Source organism: Mirounga angustirostris, unplaced genomic scaffold (genome assembly GCF_029215605.1).
Source record: "Mirounga angustirostris isolate CCGP_5_RB_7025 unplaced genomic scaffold, mMirAng1.0.hap1 SCAF_1, whole genome shotgun sequence".
In the NCBI taxonomy this organism is placed as follows: domain Eukaryota; kingdom Metazoa; phylum Chordata; class Mammalia; order Carnivora; family Phocidae; genus Mirounga; species Mirounga angustirostris.
The window spans coordinates 203,358,319-203,374,106 of NW_026991709.1; the positions used below are offsets into that span (position 1 = coordinate 203,358,319).

At 52.7% G+C, this 15,788-nt stretch overlaps 1 protein-coding gene across 1 annotated transcript in view; it reads left to right on the top strand.

Moving 5' to 3' along the window:
- UNC13A (unc-13 homolog A) overlaps window positions 1–15,788 on the top strand; it is a 60,769-nt gene that overhangs the window by 38,015 nt on the left and 6,966 nt on the right. Inside the window, exons 26-41 of the mRNA XM_045863848.2 lie at window positions 118–251; window positions 1,522–1,607; window positions 1,787–1,913; window positions 2,674–2,770; window positions 3,152–3,295; window positions 4,075–4,158; window positions 4,700–4,777; window positions 5,000–5,088; window positions 5,553–5,705; window positions 6,863–6,986; window positions 7,897–7,902; window positions 9,477–9,515; window positions 10,658–10,687; window positions 12,086–12,142; window positions 12,517–12,597; window positions 13,732–13,879. Of these exons, the coding sequence (XP_045719804.1) occupies window positions 118–251; window positions 1,522–1,607; window positions 1,787–1,913; window positions 2,674–2,770; window positions 3,152–3,295; window positions 4,075–4,158; window positions 4,700–4,777; window positions 5,000–5,088; window positions 5,553–5,705; window positions 6,863–6,986; window positions 7,897–7,902; window positions 9,477–9,515; window positions 10,658–10,687; window positions 12,086–12,142; window positions 12,517–12,597; window positions 13,732–13,879 (1,477 nt within the window). The remainder of the gene's footprint in view (window positions 1–117; window positions 252–1,521; window positions 1,608–1,786; window positions 1,914–2,673; window positions 2,771–3,151; window positions 3,296–4,074; window positions 4,159–4,699; window positions 4,778–4,999; window positions 5,089–5,552; window positions 5,706–6,862; window positions 6,987–7,896; window positions 7,903–9,476; window positions 9,516–10,657; window positions 10,688–12,085; window positions 12,143–12,516; window positions 12,598–13,731; window positions 13,880–15,788) is intronic.

Here is a 15,788-nt window from a genome sequence, read left to right on the forward strand (position 1 = left end):
ACCACCCATGTGTTAATGGGACCCCTTCCTTACTAACCTCCTGCCCCTCAATAATGAACTAACTGAGGCACCCACCTATGGACCCATTTGGCTAATGTCTCCATTTCCCCACTCCAGGCCAAGAAGGGAGAAGTTCCCCCAGAAGAACAGGGACCCAGCATCAAGAACCTTGACTTCTGGTCCAAGCTGATTACTCTCATAGTGTCCATCATTGAGGAAGACAAAAATTCCTACACTCCCTGCCTCAACCAGTGAGTTGTGTATCTATGCAGTTAATTATCTGGAGGTCATCATGTGTGTGTGTATGTGTGCACAATTTTGTGTCTTATGTGTAAAGGTGATCATGTCTAATTACACATAAAATGATGTGTATGTGGAGGCAACTGTAGGTGTGGTTGTGCCTGAATGAAATACGGCATAATTTATAAACATAAACATAAAATTGTGTGTATGTATAAAATCACTGGTGTAATCAGACATGTATTTTGTATGTGTTGATTTGTGTGAATAACAACGTGTACATATGTATATAATTTTGTATATGTGTGTAGGTTCATAAATAACAATTGACAGTGTTGCTCAAGTATTTACTATGTGCTAGATACTCTACTAAATGTTTTACATTTAAATTGCATTGTATCTTGTGTGTGGGTGTAATTCTGTTTATAGTTGTGGCCTATGGGTTTAATTGTATATTGTATATGTGCATACAATTGTGGAATGCACTTCAATATGAAATATTGTATATTGTGTAATTGTGTGTGAGTATGGACAGTTTTGGTTTGTAGATTTATATGTCTGTAGAGTTTTCATCTGTGTTAGCTGAATGAACTGTTGTGTCTTATTTTTCCCTGAGTGCTAGAGGGGCTCCTAACTCTGGCATGCCAGTATCTCTTGGTTTAGATATTCAGTTAAGATCAGGGATTTGGGATGGATGGACTGAAGGGTGGATGGATGGATGGGCAGCTGGATGGAGATATGATTGAATGGGGAGATGAACAGATGGATGGGTAGATGGTTGGATGAATAGGTGGATAGATGGGTAGATTGGTGGGAGGATGAATGAGTAGTAAAGGAATGGATGGATAGCTGACTGGATGGATGGATGGATGGATGGATGGATGGATGGATGGATGGATAGATGAGTAGGTGGGTGAATGGATAGATTGGTGGAAGGATGAATGGCTAGATAAAGGAATGGATGGATAGCTGGTTGGATGGAGAAATGGATGGGTGGATGGATGGATGGATAGATAGACAGATGGGTGAGTGAATGGATGGATAGAAAGGTGGATGACTGGGTGAATGAATGGTTGAAGGGATGGAGAGATAGATGGGTGGAGGCTCAGGGAGAAGAAGGGCTTCAGTTCAAAGTCACTCAGCAGGTCAGTGGCTTTGAGGGAGCTTGAATCCAGAACGCTCTGTCTGTCCCACACTACCCTCCGGGCTGGGAAGGCCAAAGCAGCCTGTGCCACCCTGCTTCCATCTGCCAAGGTTTCATACTTCCATGACTTTGACTAGGTTTCCCCAGGAGCTGAATGTGGGCAAAATCAGTGCCGAAGTGATGTGGAACCTGTTTGCCCAGGACATGAAGTACGCCATGGAGGGTGAGTGTGCCCATCCCCATACCTTCTAGCCTGGTTATAGCAGGTAGCTGTGCCTCAGTAGTATCCCCTCCAAGGCTGTGAGCATCCTGGACCCTCAAGCTTGAGGTTGGACACCTGTGATGGCCAGAGCTGGTGCTGCCAAGACAGGGGGTAGAGACCTTCCATTCTTCCCCTACCAGAGCATGACAAGCATCGCCTGTGCAAGAGCGCTGACTACATGAACCTACACTTCAAGGTCAAGTGGCTGTACAATGAATATGTGACAGAGCTTCCTGCCTTCAAGGACCGTGTGCCTGAATACCCTGCGTAAGTCCCTTTCCCCAAGCCAGAACTGTAGCACTGACAGCTAGACTGAGGCCCAGAGATGAGGGCTGACCTACTCAGGGTTCCCTGGGCATCAAGGGCACAGTGGTATACAAATCTGGTATTCTCTATTTTCAGCCATTGGACTATGGACTCTTATAGCCCAATTAATATGCCTAAGTATCAGGAACTGCACTGAGCAGTGCCTTTTGCCTTTTCTCATTTAATCCTTTTGACAATTCTATAAGATGGGAGCATTATAATTCCCATTTTGTGGATGAGAAAATGGAGAGTTTAATGCTGAAGGACTTGCCCAGGATGACATCCAATAAGTGACGGAGCCAGGATTTGAACTCTGGATGTCTGACTCACGGGCTGTGTTGGAGAGCAGGATGGTGGTCACCATTTACCGAGGACCTACTATGTGTTGTGTCAATCACTGCTCACAGCAGCACTGTGGGATAGATACTCCTCTGCTGTACAGGTAATGGGATCCCAGAGAGGAAATCCACTTGTCCATGGGTAGTTTATCTGAACCATGAACCCTGCAAGTATGAGCCTTGCCCTAACAGTGTCATGAGGTCCATTTCGTGACTGAAGTAACTGAGGCCTGGTGGGGTAGGGAAGCGGGGGATACCTACCCAAAGGCCACAGGGTGAGTTCAAGGGAGAGAAGGACCTGCCCAAGCACCATTCAGAACTAGGCAAAGGAGAGGGTCAGGAGACAAGAGGTGGCAAGACCCCACCCTTGCTCTCCATTCCAGGTGGTTTGAGCCCTTTGTCATCCAATGGTTGGACGAGAATGAGGAAGTATCCCGGGATTTCCTGCACGGGGCCCTGGAACGAGACAAGAAGGATGGGGTGAGGAGACTGGCCCATGATCAAGCCCCTAGTCTGCCCTCAGTGGTCTCACTCCCTCTGGGGTCCACTGGGATCCAATATGGGGTCAAAAATTGCCCTTGAGATGAAACCAGTCTCTGAAAGGTGGCCACCATCTTCGTCTTGTTCATAGTGTTGAAAGTATTTTGTTCATTCAGCAAATGAATGAGAGTCCATCATTGAGCTGGAAGCCCTACCTTCCCCATAGCCTCTGTGTCCACCTCTAAGTCACCCTTGCACATTATTCGCCTCACCCCAGGCCAGTTGGTCTCTGGTTCTCCCCATGGAGAGCAGGAGGGCTGGATGCTGGGGGCTGTCTAGCTCTGACCCCTCTCTTCCTTCCTGGCCTCCTTCCCACTGTAGTTCCAGCAGACCTCAGAGCATGCCCTATTCTCCTGCTCCGTGGTGGATGTCTTCTCCCAGCTCAACCAGAGCTTTGAAATCATCAAGAAACTCGAGTGCCCTGACCCCCAGATCGTGGGGCACTATATGAGGCGCTTTGCCAAGGTGCGGGAGTGCAGGTGGGGTTAGGGATGGAGTCCAGGTGAGGGATTGGGATAGGGTCAAGGTTGGGGTTGCAGTTGAAATTGGGATTGGGTCAAGGTCAGGATTGGGGTTAAGTTTGGGATTGAGGTCAAAGTTGGGGTTGGTGATATCAGTAGGATTGGGGTTGGGGTTGAGATCAGTGTTGGAGTTGTGGTTGGGGACAACATTTGGGTTGAGGTTGGAGTTGAGGTCAGGGCTGTGGTTTAAGTTGGAGATGAATTTGGAGCTGGAATCAAGGTTGAGGGTGGGATTGAAGTTGGGGTTGTGTTTAGGTTACTATTAGTATTGAGATTCAATTTGGCATTGAGGTTGGAGTGAGTGTTGGGATTTATGTAGAATTTGGGTGGGCATTGGGGTGAGTTTGGAGGTCGGGACCATCCTACTGGGGTTGAAGGTTCCAGCTAATTGGCTTTAGGCTGGGTTGAAGTTGAGGACTCCAAGTAAGAATTGGGATTCCATCTGGGATCCAGTCATGCTTATGCTTGGAGCTGGGTTAATATGATGGAGATTTATCTGGGTTAATATGATGGAGATTTAGCTGGGTCTACATAAAATAATCATCTTTACTTGGTGGTATCTCCTCTTGGTTGTGAGGGTCATCCTGGGTGAATTCACCCATTCAAGTGGTCCATCTTGAGTGCTCATAGGGATTCAGGTTCATCCCTGATCTCACTAGTGGCTCTTGATGGACCTGCCCAGCCCCAGCCCCTGTTCTTACCCCCTGTCTGTGTCCTCCCCAGACCATCAGTAATGTGCTCCTCCAGTATGCGGACATCATCTCCAAGGACTTCGCCTCCTACTGCTCCAAGGAGAAGGAGAAAGTGGTGACCTGTGGGGGACCCTGTCCTGTCCCCTCCCAGCCCCACTCTGCACCCCCAAGGCTCCATCCTTCCCCTGGGCTCTGATACTTGTGTCTCTGTGTGTCCAACTGTGTGTGTCCATGTACCTGGCTACGTGTGTCTGGGGGGATCTGGAGGTGAGGGCACATGCCTTCAATGTGTCATTGTCTGATTGTTGTGAATGAAGCCTTCAGGGTGTATGGATGTAAGTGTGTAAAGCTTTGAGCCCATGTAGGAGAATATGGGTGTGTGACAGGAATTCCCCCCTTCCTGTTACTTCCAGAAGCCCAGCCCACCCTGGAGAAGTTACTTGAGCCCTGTTGCCCTCTGCTAATCTCCAGAAACCACCCCCCACCAACATTCCCAGGAATCTGGTCCCAAATGCTGTCTTCCATTCTCAAATGACCCTACGGGACCTTCCTCTGGACCCAGACCCCAAAACCATCTTGGGGTCCCTAGCAGTGGATGGGGGAGGCTCTGGGGAGGGGTCTTGAGCCCTGACTCCCTGCTCTGTTTGCATCCCCAGCCCTGCATCCTCATGAACAACACTCAGCAGCTCCGAGTGCAGCTAGAGAAGATGTTCGAAGCCATGGGAGGGAAGGAGGTGAGGCAAGCCCCAGGCAGAGTCACCACTTTCCCTGCATCCCTGCCGGCCCTTGATTAATTCCAGCTCAGCCACTCCCTCTAACCCAAGCAAGCAGCTCCACCATCTTTGCCTGTTTCCTCCCCAGTCCCTTGGGATCTCTTTCCCTGTGTTGGATGGGAAAATGCCCCATTTGTGTGGATGCTCTGTAAACCTAACCTGATGTCCCTTTTCCCTCCTCAGCTGGATGCTGAGGCCAGTGACATCTTGAAGGAGCTCCAGGTGAAACTCAACAATGTCTTGGACGAGCTCAGCCGGGTGTTTGCTACCAGGTGGGGACACCTCCAGGGCTGGGAGCAGACAGGAGGGGGCAGTCCCCAGACCTTTGAGCCTGGGGCATCCAGGGACTCAGCAGATGTAGTGGTGAAGACTTCAGGCTCAGAGTTAGACAGAGCTGAGTTCAATCCTGGCTTCACCACTTACTAGCTATGTAGCCTTGGGTGAGTTGTTTAACTTCTCTGAACCTTAGTTTATTCACCTGTAAAGTGGGGATGATGATAATAATAGTACCTGGGTAGGACTGTGCAGTGAAATAAACAGCACAGGTGAATGTCTCAGCCCAGTGCCCAATTCTGCTATTATACACAACCCCCTTCCCTGCTCAGTTATATGCCATGGCTCCTTGATGCTCAGGATAAAACATCAAGGTCCATGGTCAGCTTTTGAGGCCTCATCTGGCCCTTTCTCTGGGAGGCCTGGAGAGTCTGGTCTGAGCTCCTCCCCTCTGTGCCCCCAGCTTCCAGCCACACATCGAGGAGTGTGTCAAGCAGATGGGCGACATCCTCAGCCAGGTGAAGGGAACGGGCAATGTGCCAGCCAGTGCCTGCAGCAGCGTGGCCCAGGATGCTGACAATGTGCTGCAACCCATCATGGACCTGCTGGACAGCAAGTAAGCCAGGCTGGGTGGACTAGGATGGCCAGGAAGAGGTTAGGGATGGGGCTTTAGAGACTCAGGGCTGGCCTGGAGAGAACACTCAGGACATGTTTGCTGGGTGGTGGTTGGATGGTTTGGATGGGTAGGTGGGTGGAGGTATGAAGGGATGGAAAGATGGGTGGGTAAATGATTGGAAGGACTGGTGAGTCCTTTTTATGTGTTAATTGACGGTGGTTGGATGGATAGATGACATGAGAATGGGTGGGCAGATTGATGGGTAGATTAAAAGATAAATGCTTAGAAGTTTAGATGGAGGATATATTGATAAAAGGAGGGATGGATGGACAGATGGATGGGTAGATGAAGTTAGGTAAATATTTGCATGGATGAATAACTGGATGGATGGATGGATGGATGGATCAATCGATTGAAATAAGGATAAATGAATGGAAGTGTAGATGAAAGGATGGATGCATGGGTGTAAGGAAAGAAGGGAGGGAGGGAGGATGGAGGATGGATGGATGGTAGAAGGATGGATGGGAGGGAAGAAGCAGGGAGGAGGGGGGAAGGAAAAAGATGGAGGGGTCATTAAAGAAAGTTAGGGGGAGGGATAATTTGGTGGATGGGAGGGTCAGTTGCTGGATGGATCATGGTGGATTATTCTGTCTCCTTCCACCCCCCATGCCATGAATTCTTTGTTGTTTACCCTCTCAAGTTTGCCCTCCTCCCACCATTCCCTTCCTCTCTGACTGAGCATGGCCCCAGTCCTCTCACAGTCCCTAGTCTCCAGCCTTCCTATTCCAGTTTACCGCCCACTCTGTTCTTTCGAACAGGGAAGCCTGGCTGTGTCTCTCTTGAGCACTCCATGGATCCCCACTGCCCTCATGCTAAGGCCCAGGTCTTCCTCCCAGGTGTTGAGTCCCTTTCTAGCCTGGTCCCTGCTGACCAGTCCAGCCATCATTTACTCTTCATGTGTGTCACACATCATAACCCCATCAGACCATTCTGATCAATGGGGTCTCATCAGACCCCATTTAGTGGTCCCTGTACAGGCTCTGTGTCCTCTTGTGTATCCATGGAGCATTTTCCCGCCTTGCCCATTTGTTGAGGGAAAGGGGCTCTTCGGGTTAGGGCCAGCTGGGCCATCTCTCAGACTTGCCCCTCGCCTCCAGCCTGACTCTCTTTGCCAAAATCTGTGAGAAGACGGTGCTGAAGAGGGTGCTAAAGGAGTTATGGAAGCTGGTCATGAACACCATGGAGAAGACCATCGTCCTGCCACCCCTCACTGACCAGACGGTGAGGCCCATAGGGGGCCAGAGGGGATTCCTGGGCCACCTCCCCTGTGGGAGCCCAGAGAACTTGATGCCAAAGGCATTGGGGCTCAGAGGTCAGTGGGGCCATTCAAAGATCAGAGAGATCACATATGGGTCAAAAGTCATCAAAGAATCAAAGAGGTCATTCATGGGTCAGATAGATAAATGTCAAAGAAGTCAAGTAGTGTTAAGAGATGTCTAAGGGACATAGAGGTCACATGTGGGTCAAGAGGGCATATGAAGGTCAGAGATCACCCAGAAAATAAAGAGGTCAGCTTGGGGATCACAGAGGTCATAGGGGTCAATGGGTTCATCAGAGGGCTCTTAGGGTCAATCAAGAGACAAGGAGGGGAGATACCATGGACTTTGAAGATCAGAGACCAATAGAACAGACAGCTCCCAGAGGTCAGCCAGAGGTCACAGAGAGCATCTAAGGTCAGAGAGGTCAAGCAGAGGTCAGCATTCATCCAGAGACCAGGATCATGCCTCTGGAATCCTTCTGGGAAAAGCCCAGAGATCCTGATCTCCAGGGATCAGGCTTCCAGGTGGGATTGGGTGGACCGCAACTTCTGCGGAGGGGTGTGGCTGGGCTTGGGTTCCTCCAGGGAGGTGTGGGGGCCTGAGGACAGCAATGGCACACGGGTTGCTGGCACAGCACAGAGCGAGAAGACGTTCCTGGGGACGGGGTGGGGGAGGCTTGGGGAGGGTGGGCAGGGCCGCCAAGAGGCAACGATGGTGCGGGAGGCTTTGGACCTGTCTGTCTCCTCTGGGCTGGGCAGGGGCACGGGGTCCGCCCCTCGGTGCCGTCTCCGTCCCCTCCCTGGCCTTCCTGGGAGACTCATGGTGACTTATTCCCCCCCTCCCCACCACCCCGCCCCCGTCGCGGCTGACAGATGATCGTAAGTAGAGGCCCTTCTGTCCGTCTGTCTGTCCGTCCGCTCTGTGTCTGGACTCGGCCCACCGCGTGGCTGCATCCACCCCACCCAGCGCCCCCTCCTCACCCACCGGCCCCCCACCCACTGTCCCACTTCCCGCCTAGATGTGCCTGTGTTTGTCTGGGGCGGGGCATGGGGAGGGGGCGGGGCCTGGCGGGAGGGAGGCCACGCCCACCCACCCCCGCCCCGTTTTAAGTACAGAGGAGGTGCCTGCCGGCTCCCAAACCCCAAACCCTGAGCCCAGCACCTTCACATCTGACCTCATCCTTTAGTTGGAATTCACCCTTACTCCCACGCTCAGACTCCACCAGGATATTTGTCTCTCCCCGAAGCTAGAAGGAGGTTAAAAGTCAACGGAGTTCCTCTAACCTCCCCTCTGGGCTCTGAACTGTTAGCAGCCACCCAAAATACAGGCCCTTACCACCCGGGTCCCCCTACTCAGCTGTTCAGCGCCGACCCCCCACCACCCCTGCCTTCCCACTCCCACCACAGGACCACGTGAATCCCAGACACACACCCAGGCACCCAGGTGGGAGACAGCATTTGTGACTTTGGTGTCAGGCAGACTTGGCGTCAAATCCCAGCCCAGCCACACTCTCTGTGACCTTGGGAATTCACTTCACCTCCCAATCTCCATTTCCTTGTCTGGAAAAAGGAGTTAACTGCAGTAACCCTCAGAGAGTTGTGCGAACCAAATGGGATGATGCAATAAAGTGCTCATCTTTATGACTACCTGAGGCAGTGCTCACTAAATTAGAGCTGATATTGTTGCTGGTGGTGGTAATAGGTAAACACATAGTAGGATAGAGATCAATAAAACCACTTCAGAGTCGCCCTTTGTGGACAAGACAGGTTATTATAAGATTTTACCTGTCAAAAGTTCACAAGTGCTCATCTCATTTCTTGATGGCTGCAGTCTGGGTCTTTGGCTGTAAGCACTTGGTGGCAGCATACCCAACAGCAGACAATGTGTTTGTGGGCAAGGAGCTAAAGGGATTCACATTTATTGATGATGCGTTGTATGCTAGACTTCATAGCTGCTCTTACAGCCCACCTTCATGACAACCCTTTGAGTGAGGTAGATATTATTATTCCCATTTTGCAGATGAGGAAAGCTGATGCTCAGAGAAGAGGAGTCACTTGCTCAAGGCCACATAGTAAACATATGCCAGAGTCAGGTTTCAAATTCAGGTCTGTCTGAATTTGGAGCCTGTTTGATTTCCTGTTGATCCAAGAAACAAGATCCTCATATATACAGTAAACATAAATGAATTATATTTTGGCAGTGACTTCTCTTCTTTCTCTCTGGCTCTGTATTTCTATTTCTCCTCTCTCTCTTTGCTGTCTCTCTGACTCTCATAGCTTTTAAGAATTGGCCATTAAGGTACGCACACTTTCCCCCTGCAACCCAGCCATCAGCCCCCTGTGCAGTATAGATGTCCTTTACCTCCTGTCCCCATGAGTACATGTGTGATCACCCTGGGTTCCCACCTCACATGGCTTGCCAGGTTGATCACCCTGTGACATTGTCTCTGCAGGGCAACCTCTTGAGAAAACATGGCAAGGGATTAGAAAAGGTAATGAGGGCCTCATCTGTGCTGAGGTCCTGAGCTCTGGTGTCTGGGTGTGTGTGTGCATGTGTGTGTTCATGTGCATGGGTAGGAAGGTCAAATGGGGATCACAGGTAAAGGCAGGTGTCCTAACCAAGTCCCACAAAACCAGAAATCAGAGATGAGTTGATTCTCCAGGGACATGGCTTGGAGTGTGTGTGCCCATGTGAGCAAACATGTGTACAAACAGCTCCCACCCTCTCATAACAAAACCCATAGTGCTTATCTCAGCCCTGGGCTCAGCTGAATTCTGTGGCTTTGAGAAGGGCCCAGACACTGACTGGACCACTGCCCTGGACTGAGATGTGTGTTGTTTTTCATGTAGATTTTGTTGTTGTTGTTCTAACGGGTGTTTGTTGTAAGGAGATGGGAGCTGTGGCAACATATGAACAGTTGCCTTTGCTGTGCATTCATGCAGGAACTAGCATACCTGTGAGCACACAACTGGGGTCTCCGCTTCATGAACATGGGTTGTAGGGCTTCCCTACTCGCTCATCCAGCCCTTTGGGGGGGCACATTCAATTTTCCAATCACCATGTACATGTAAGTGCATCCATGTGGGGGTGAGTGTGTGAGTTTATGTGTGTGATTGTGCACACATGTGCAAGTGTTTAGGAGTGCATGTGTATATTTTAGTGTGTGAGTTCTGTGTGTATGTGTGCTGATCCAGGTGGGTGTGCGTGTAAACTTTCTGCACTTGCGTGGATGTACTCGGGTGTGTGTCTCTACATTGAGGGAACTTGTGATACCTATAAGTACACTTCTTTTAGAGTCAGGCCTGCTGGGAAAAGTCTTGGAGGTTGGGGGAGGAGAGAAACCCAAGCCCTTTCTCTTCTCTCCCCCTCCGCAAGGTACCCCATCCCTAGGCAGGCTGTCCCCAGGTGATGGGCTGGTTGTAGCCTCCTGGCAGTCCAGAGTCTGGCCGGAGTCCCCAGTGGGAGACAAGGGAAGGTGCCTAGCTGGGGAGGGGGCTCAGTGTTAGACTCAGGACCTGGGGGGCAGCTTGTGGGTTGGGGAGTGGGACTGTGCTTTGAGGGGGCAGGGAAGCCCCAGTGAACATCCTCCCAATAGCCACCCAAACTCTGACCTCCGCCTGATTCTCTCCACAGGGCAGGGTGAAATTGCCAAGCCACTCAGATGTAAGACCAGCCTCTCACTGTCTGTCTGGCTCCCACCCCCCACCCCCTCCCCACCCTGTGCCTCCTTCCATCTCTGTGGTCCGTGCCGTCTGGGGGCGCACTGTGAACCCATCTGTGGTCTCTTCTTCCTTTGTTTGTCTGGTTTGCTTGTGAGGGGTGGTGGGTGGGAGGGAGGCAAGAGGGGAGGAGGGTGTGGCAGGGGAAACCAAGGACCAGACAGCTGGGCTCTTAAGTAGCTGTGCCTCAGGACAGCCTTAGGGAATCACAGACAGGGAATCAAAAGAGTAGCAACAGCCAGGATGATAGTAACAATATTAGTAGCTGCAGGATAACCAGTTCCCACTGGCCAGCTGGTAGACCATCAATGTGATTCCAAGCATCCCAGCTGTAAATGGCCCTCCTTCCCGCCTAGCCCTGCTCAGGACCCCAGACCACCCCAGGGCCCAGTAAATGCAGGACCTCATTGATACTTAGGCCTACCGCATCCCCTAAGCTAGTGTAGGTGCCCCTGTTAACCAGGGAAGGAAACTGAGCCCCAGAAAAGTCCAAGGACATGCCTCAGGTCACCCAGCACAGTGATTGGAGGAGGCAGGACTCGTGGCTTCCAGGCCGACCATTGCCCCCAGCACTGCTCATGATCTTGAGACCAGATGATAAGATAATAAGAGTGTACATTGAACAAAGACATATTTAGCCCCAGCTAAACCATGAAGTGGATATTATTTTCCCCAACTGGATGGGAAAGCTGAGGTTCAGAGAGGTTAAGTGACTTGCCCAGGGCCACACAGCAGAGCTGGGATTTGAACCCAGGCCCACCCGGCTCATTGGAGCCATAACCAGGATGCCATCTTGCTGGTGTCTGTTTTGGGTGGGGTGGGGGATGGGTGCTGAGGTGTGTGTTGGTGGGGAGGATTCTTCCTTTTACAAGGTCAGACTAACAGCCACCCAGATGACTGGGGAAATTCTCCCACAGAGGCATTGGGCCCCGGGAGTGGTGGGGTCACCAGAGCCCATCCCATAGTTTTCTTAAAACCCCCTGACTTTGGGTTGGTAAGCCTGCCCCATACCGATAAACACCATCTGGGGCTTCCTACACCCATGGCTCCTCACTGCCCACTCTCTTTCTTCTCTGTCCCACAAACCTGGGGTCCTGGTGGAGGTGAGAGGGTGGGTAGTGTGCCCACACTGGGATTTGCAGGGACAAAGTCACCACCTCCTCCTCAGCTCTTCCTGAGGGGGAGCTCCAGACCTCTGCCCCAGGGACACAACCCTTGCCCTGCCCAGAGCCTCTGGACAAGAACCAAGATGGTGTCCAGGGCTAGGGTGTCAGTAGGGCTGTGGGGATTAGACTGGAGGACCCCCCACCCTCACCTTGGCTGTGACTGTTGTTACCTGCAGGGAACCCAGATGATCTTCAATGCAGCCAAAGAGCTGGGTCAGCTGTCTAAACTCAAGGTGAGGCCAAGAGCAGAGGGCAGGAGATTGGGGTGGAGAAGCTTCCTAGGGGGAAGGTCCCAGAATGGTGATGTGTCAAGAGACAGAAACCCTACTCAGACTGATTTAAGCACAATTTATTTGCTCCAGTGTGTTGGAAAGATCTGCAAAATTCAGCTTCAGATACAGCTTGATCAAGGATACAAATCATTTATTCAACAAATATTGAGCACGTGCTGTGTGCCGGTCACATGCTAGGTACCAGGGACACAATGATGAAAAGACAGACCCACTACCCAACTCATCAGAGTTTTACAGGGATGAGGCCCATAGACAGGCAGATCCCTAAGGTGGGGCCTGCTCTGCCCATCTGAGCCCTCTCTCCATCCATCCAGGACCACATGGTACGGGAAGAAGCCAAGAGCTTGACCCCAAAGCAGTGTGCAGTAGTCGAACTGGCCCTGGACACCATCAAGGTGAGAGGTCCCACCCCTGTCCCATCCCAGGCAAAGGGTGTGACTGGTGTAGACATGGACCTAGGCTCGAACCCACCTTACTTCATTCAATTTATAAACACTCCCTGATGACTCTTCTGTCAGTTCCAGGCTGGCTGGTGGCAGGGCCCTGAGGAGCCCTAGATTCAGGGGGCCAGCCAGATACAGACAGCCCCAGCTCTGTGGGGTCAGGGCAGGGTAGAAGGAAGGCTGGGAGCTGGGGGAGCCCAGGGAAGGAGAAGCGAGGGCTTTTGGAAAGAAGGCATGTGGGAGGTGGGTCTTGAGGAATGCATAGGAGTTTGCAAGGCAAAGCAAACAAAGCATTCTAGGCAGAGGACCAGCCCATGCAAGAACTCGATGAAAGGGACCGTGGTCTCCATGAAATGAAAACTACTTTTTTTTTTTTAAAGATTTTATTTATTTATTCATGAGAGACAGAGAGAGAGAGACAGAGGCAGAGGGAGAAGCAGGCTCCCCGCGGAGCAGGGAGCCCGATGCGGGACTCGATCCCAGGACCCCGGGATCATGACCTGAGCCGAAGGCAGACGCTTAACCGACTGAGCCACCCAGGCATCCCGAAATGAAAACTACTTTGAAGGAAATTTTTGCCAAAATAATTATAGTGGAATAGGGTTGGCAACATATTAAGGAGAGTGGTCAAGGAAAGCTCTTTGAGATCTTAACCAAAGGAGGACAAGGAGCTAGTCATGGGCAAAATAAGGTGTTTGAAGTTGCGGGGCGGGGGGGGGGGTTGGGGGGGGGCGTCCCACCAGCGAGCACAGTAAGTGCAAAGACCCTGAGGCACGTACGTTCTAGGGAAGACGTTTTGAGAGAAGGCTGGGAGGTTGCAGGGTTGGGGCCACAAAGGGCTTGAGGAGAGGCGAGAAGCATGGGTATTATTTTGAGGGTGCCGGAAGCCCACCGGCGGGTTTGGGGCAGGGGCGGAGGTGGGGGCGTGGCAGGGCCCGACTTGGGTGTTTTGAAGCACATCACCCCCACCCCCACCCCGCCCCGCCCCCGTCACCCAACACAGAACCACTGGAGGGCGGCGGGCTTGGGGAGGGGGTATTGGGGCTGCCTAACTAATTTCGCCTCTCCGCACCTTGTCCTGCACAGCAATACTTCCACGCAGGTGGCGTGGGCCTCAAGAAGACCTTCCTGGAGAAGAGCCCAGACCTGCAGTCCCTGCGCTATGCCCTGTCCCTCTACACGCAGGCCACGGACCTGCTCATCAAGACCTTCGTGCAGACGCAAGCGGCCCAGGGTAAGCGGCGTGGCAACCCAGCCCCTAGCCTGTGAGGCTGCCACTGACTCACCTCCTCTGTGACGTCATGGGCCGGGGCAATTGGCGGCTCCCGGGAGCTCCTGAGCTCCGTGATGGCGCGCGGCCAATGAGTGAACGACTACTGGGGGGCGGGACCTCTAACGTCATTGGGCCAGGAGGTGATTGGCATCTCCTGGGAGAATCTGTGACAACACGGGGCCAGTAGGTGATTGAAAGCTGGGGGGCGGGACCTCTTTGAAGGCAAGACTAGGGAGTGATTGAAAGCTCCTAGGGACGGGACTTGGAAGTTCTGGATCCAGGGAGTGGTTGACAGCTCTGGGCGGGGCGGGGCCTATGACGTCATGCGGCAAAGGAATGATTGACAGCCCCAGGGATGGGAGGGACCCCGACCTGGAGGAGTGGACGGAGAGGGAGTTTCCCTTTCTCAAATTCTGTCTTTCTCTGTCTCGTCTCTTGCCTCTGTCTCCTGTCCCTCTCTGAGTTCACACACAGCAGCTGGGGCTGGGGAGAGCAGGACTCCCCCCTGGGGACCCCCCTCCAATTCAAAACTGGCCCTAAGAAAAGGGAGAGAAGTTTGGCGGCTGACCCAGCCTTAGTTCTGGCAATGCGGTGGGAGGGAGAGCGGCCATCAAGCCAGAAGCTGGGGGGAGGGGAGCGGCCCCCTTCCCCCCTCGCCCTCCCCCCCCCCGTCAGCCCAGGGCCTAGGGCCCTCCCTGGGCATCGGGCCTCCGTGCTCAGCCTCGTGCCCAGTCCAAGCTGCTGCTTTTGGTGTCCCTGGTGTCCCCCCGGAGCGGGAGGCTGTCTGTCCGTCCGTCTGCAGCTGACGTTTCTCTCTCTCTTGTTTCTCCTCCCTCTCACTCGCTGCCCCCTCTCCGCGCCTCCCCTGCTCCCCGCCACACACACTCGCCCTCCATCCTCGCCTCTCACTCGCTCGTCTCTCCCCCCACCCCTCCCTTCCCTCCTTTCTCCACCTTCCCCCGTGATTAGTCCATGGTGGAAAAGGGACTAGGTTTACCCTTAGTGAAGACATTTATCCTGAGAAGGGTACGTGCCTCCGCCGCCCGCCCGCCCGCCCGCGCCCGGTGCCCGGTGCCTGCGCCCCTCCCGGCCCCGGCTAGTAAAAGGCCCGTCCTTCCGCCTCCCCTGCCTGCCGGGCCCCGCCCAGGCCGGCCCAGCTGTGGGGGCCTAGGTGGACGAGGGGGAAGGACGGCTTGCTGGTTCCACGCAGGGACGGAGAAGCGATTCGAGTCGGAATCCGCTTCTTCCTAGGTGCATCTCTTAAGCCAGATCCCGGGTACCCCGGACAGCGCCTGCACGGTTAATAGTGGGCTCAGATCCCAGTGGGCTCCGATCCCAGCTCCGCCACGCTGGCGGCTGGGCGCCTGCGGGAGCATCTCGCCTCCCTGAGTCTCAGCTTTCCCATCTGTAAAATGGGAACAGTCAAGGGCCCTAATTCATAAGATTATTTTTAGGATTAGATGAATTAAATTTAGAGCAGTTCCCGACCTGTAATACATGTAGTAGATCCCAGGAAATGTTTGTTGTTGTTGTTATTGTTATTATTGTTATTATTATTATTATTATTATTATTATTATTACTGGTGTCACTCTTCCAAGCATAGAAAACTAAGTTTTCAGGCTCTAACTCTGAGCCAGCGCTTGTGCCAAGAAGCATTTCTCAGGGATTCTTGAAAAGATTTCTCCCACTTGCCCCACAGGGCGGTCCATCATTCCATAGATGAGGAAGCTGAGTCTCAAAGGAGATTAAGCCACTTGCCCAAGGAACCTTCCCCTACAGGGGGCCAGGGACTTGGGGAGGGGTGGGATTGGGGTAAGCACAGAGAGGCCGGGAAAGACCCTTCCCCTTGGAGCCAGCAAACCACGGGAT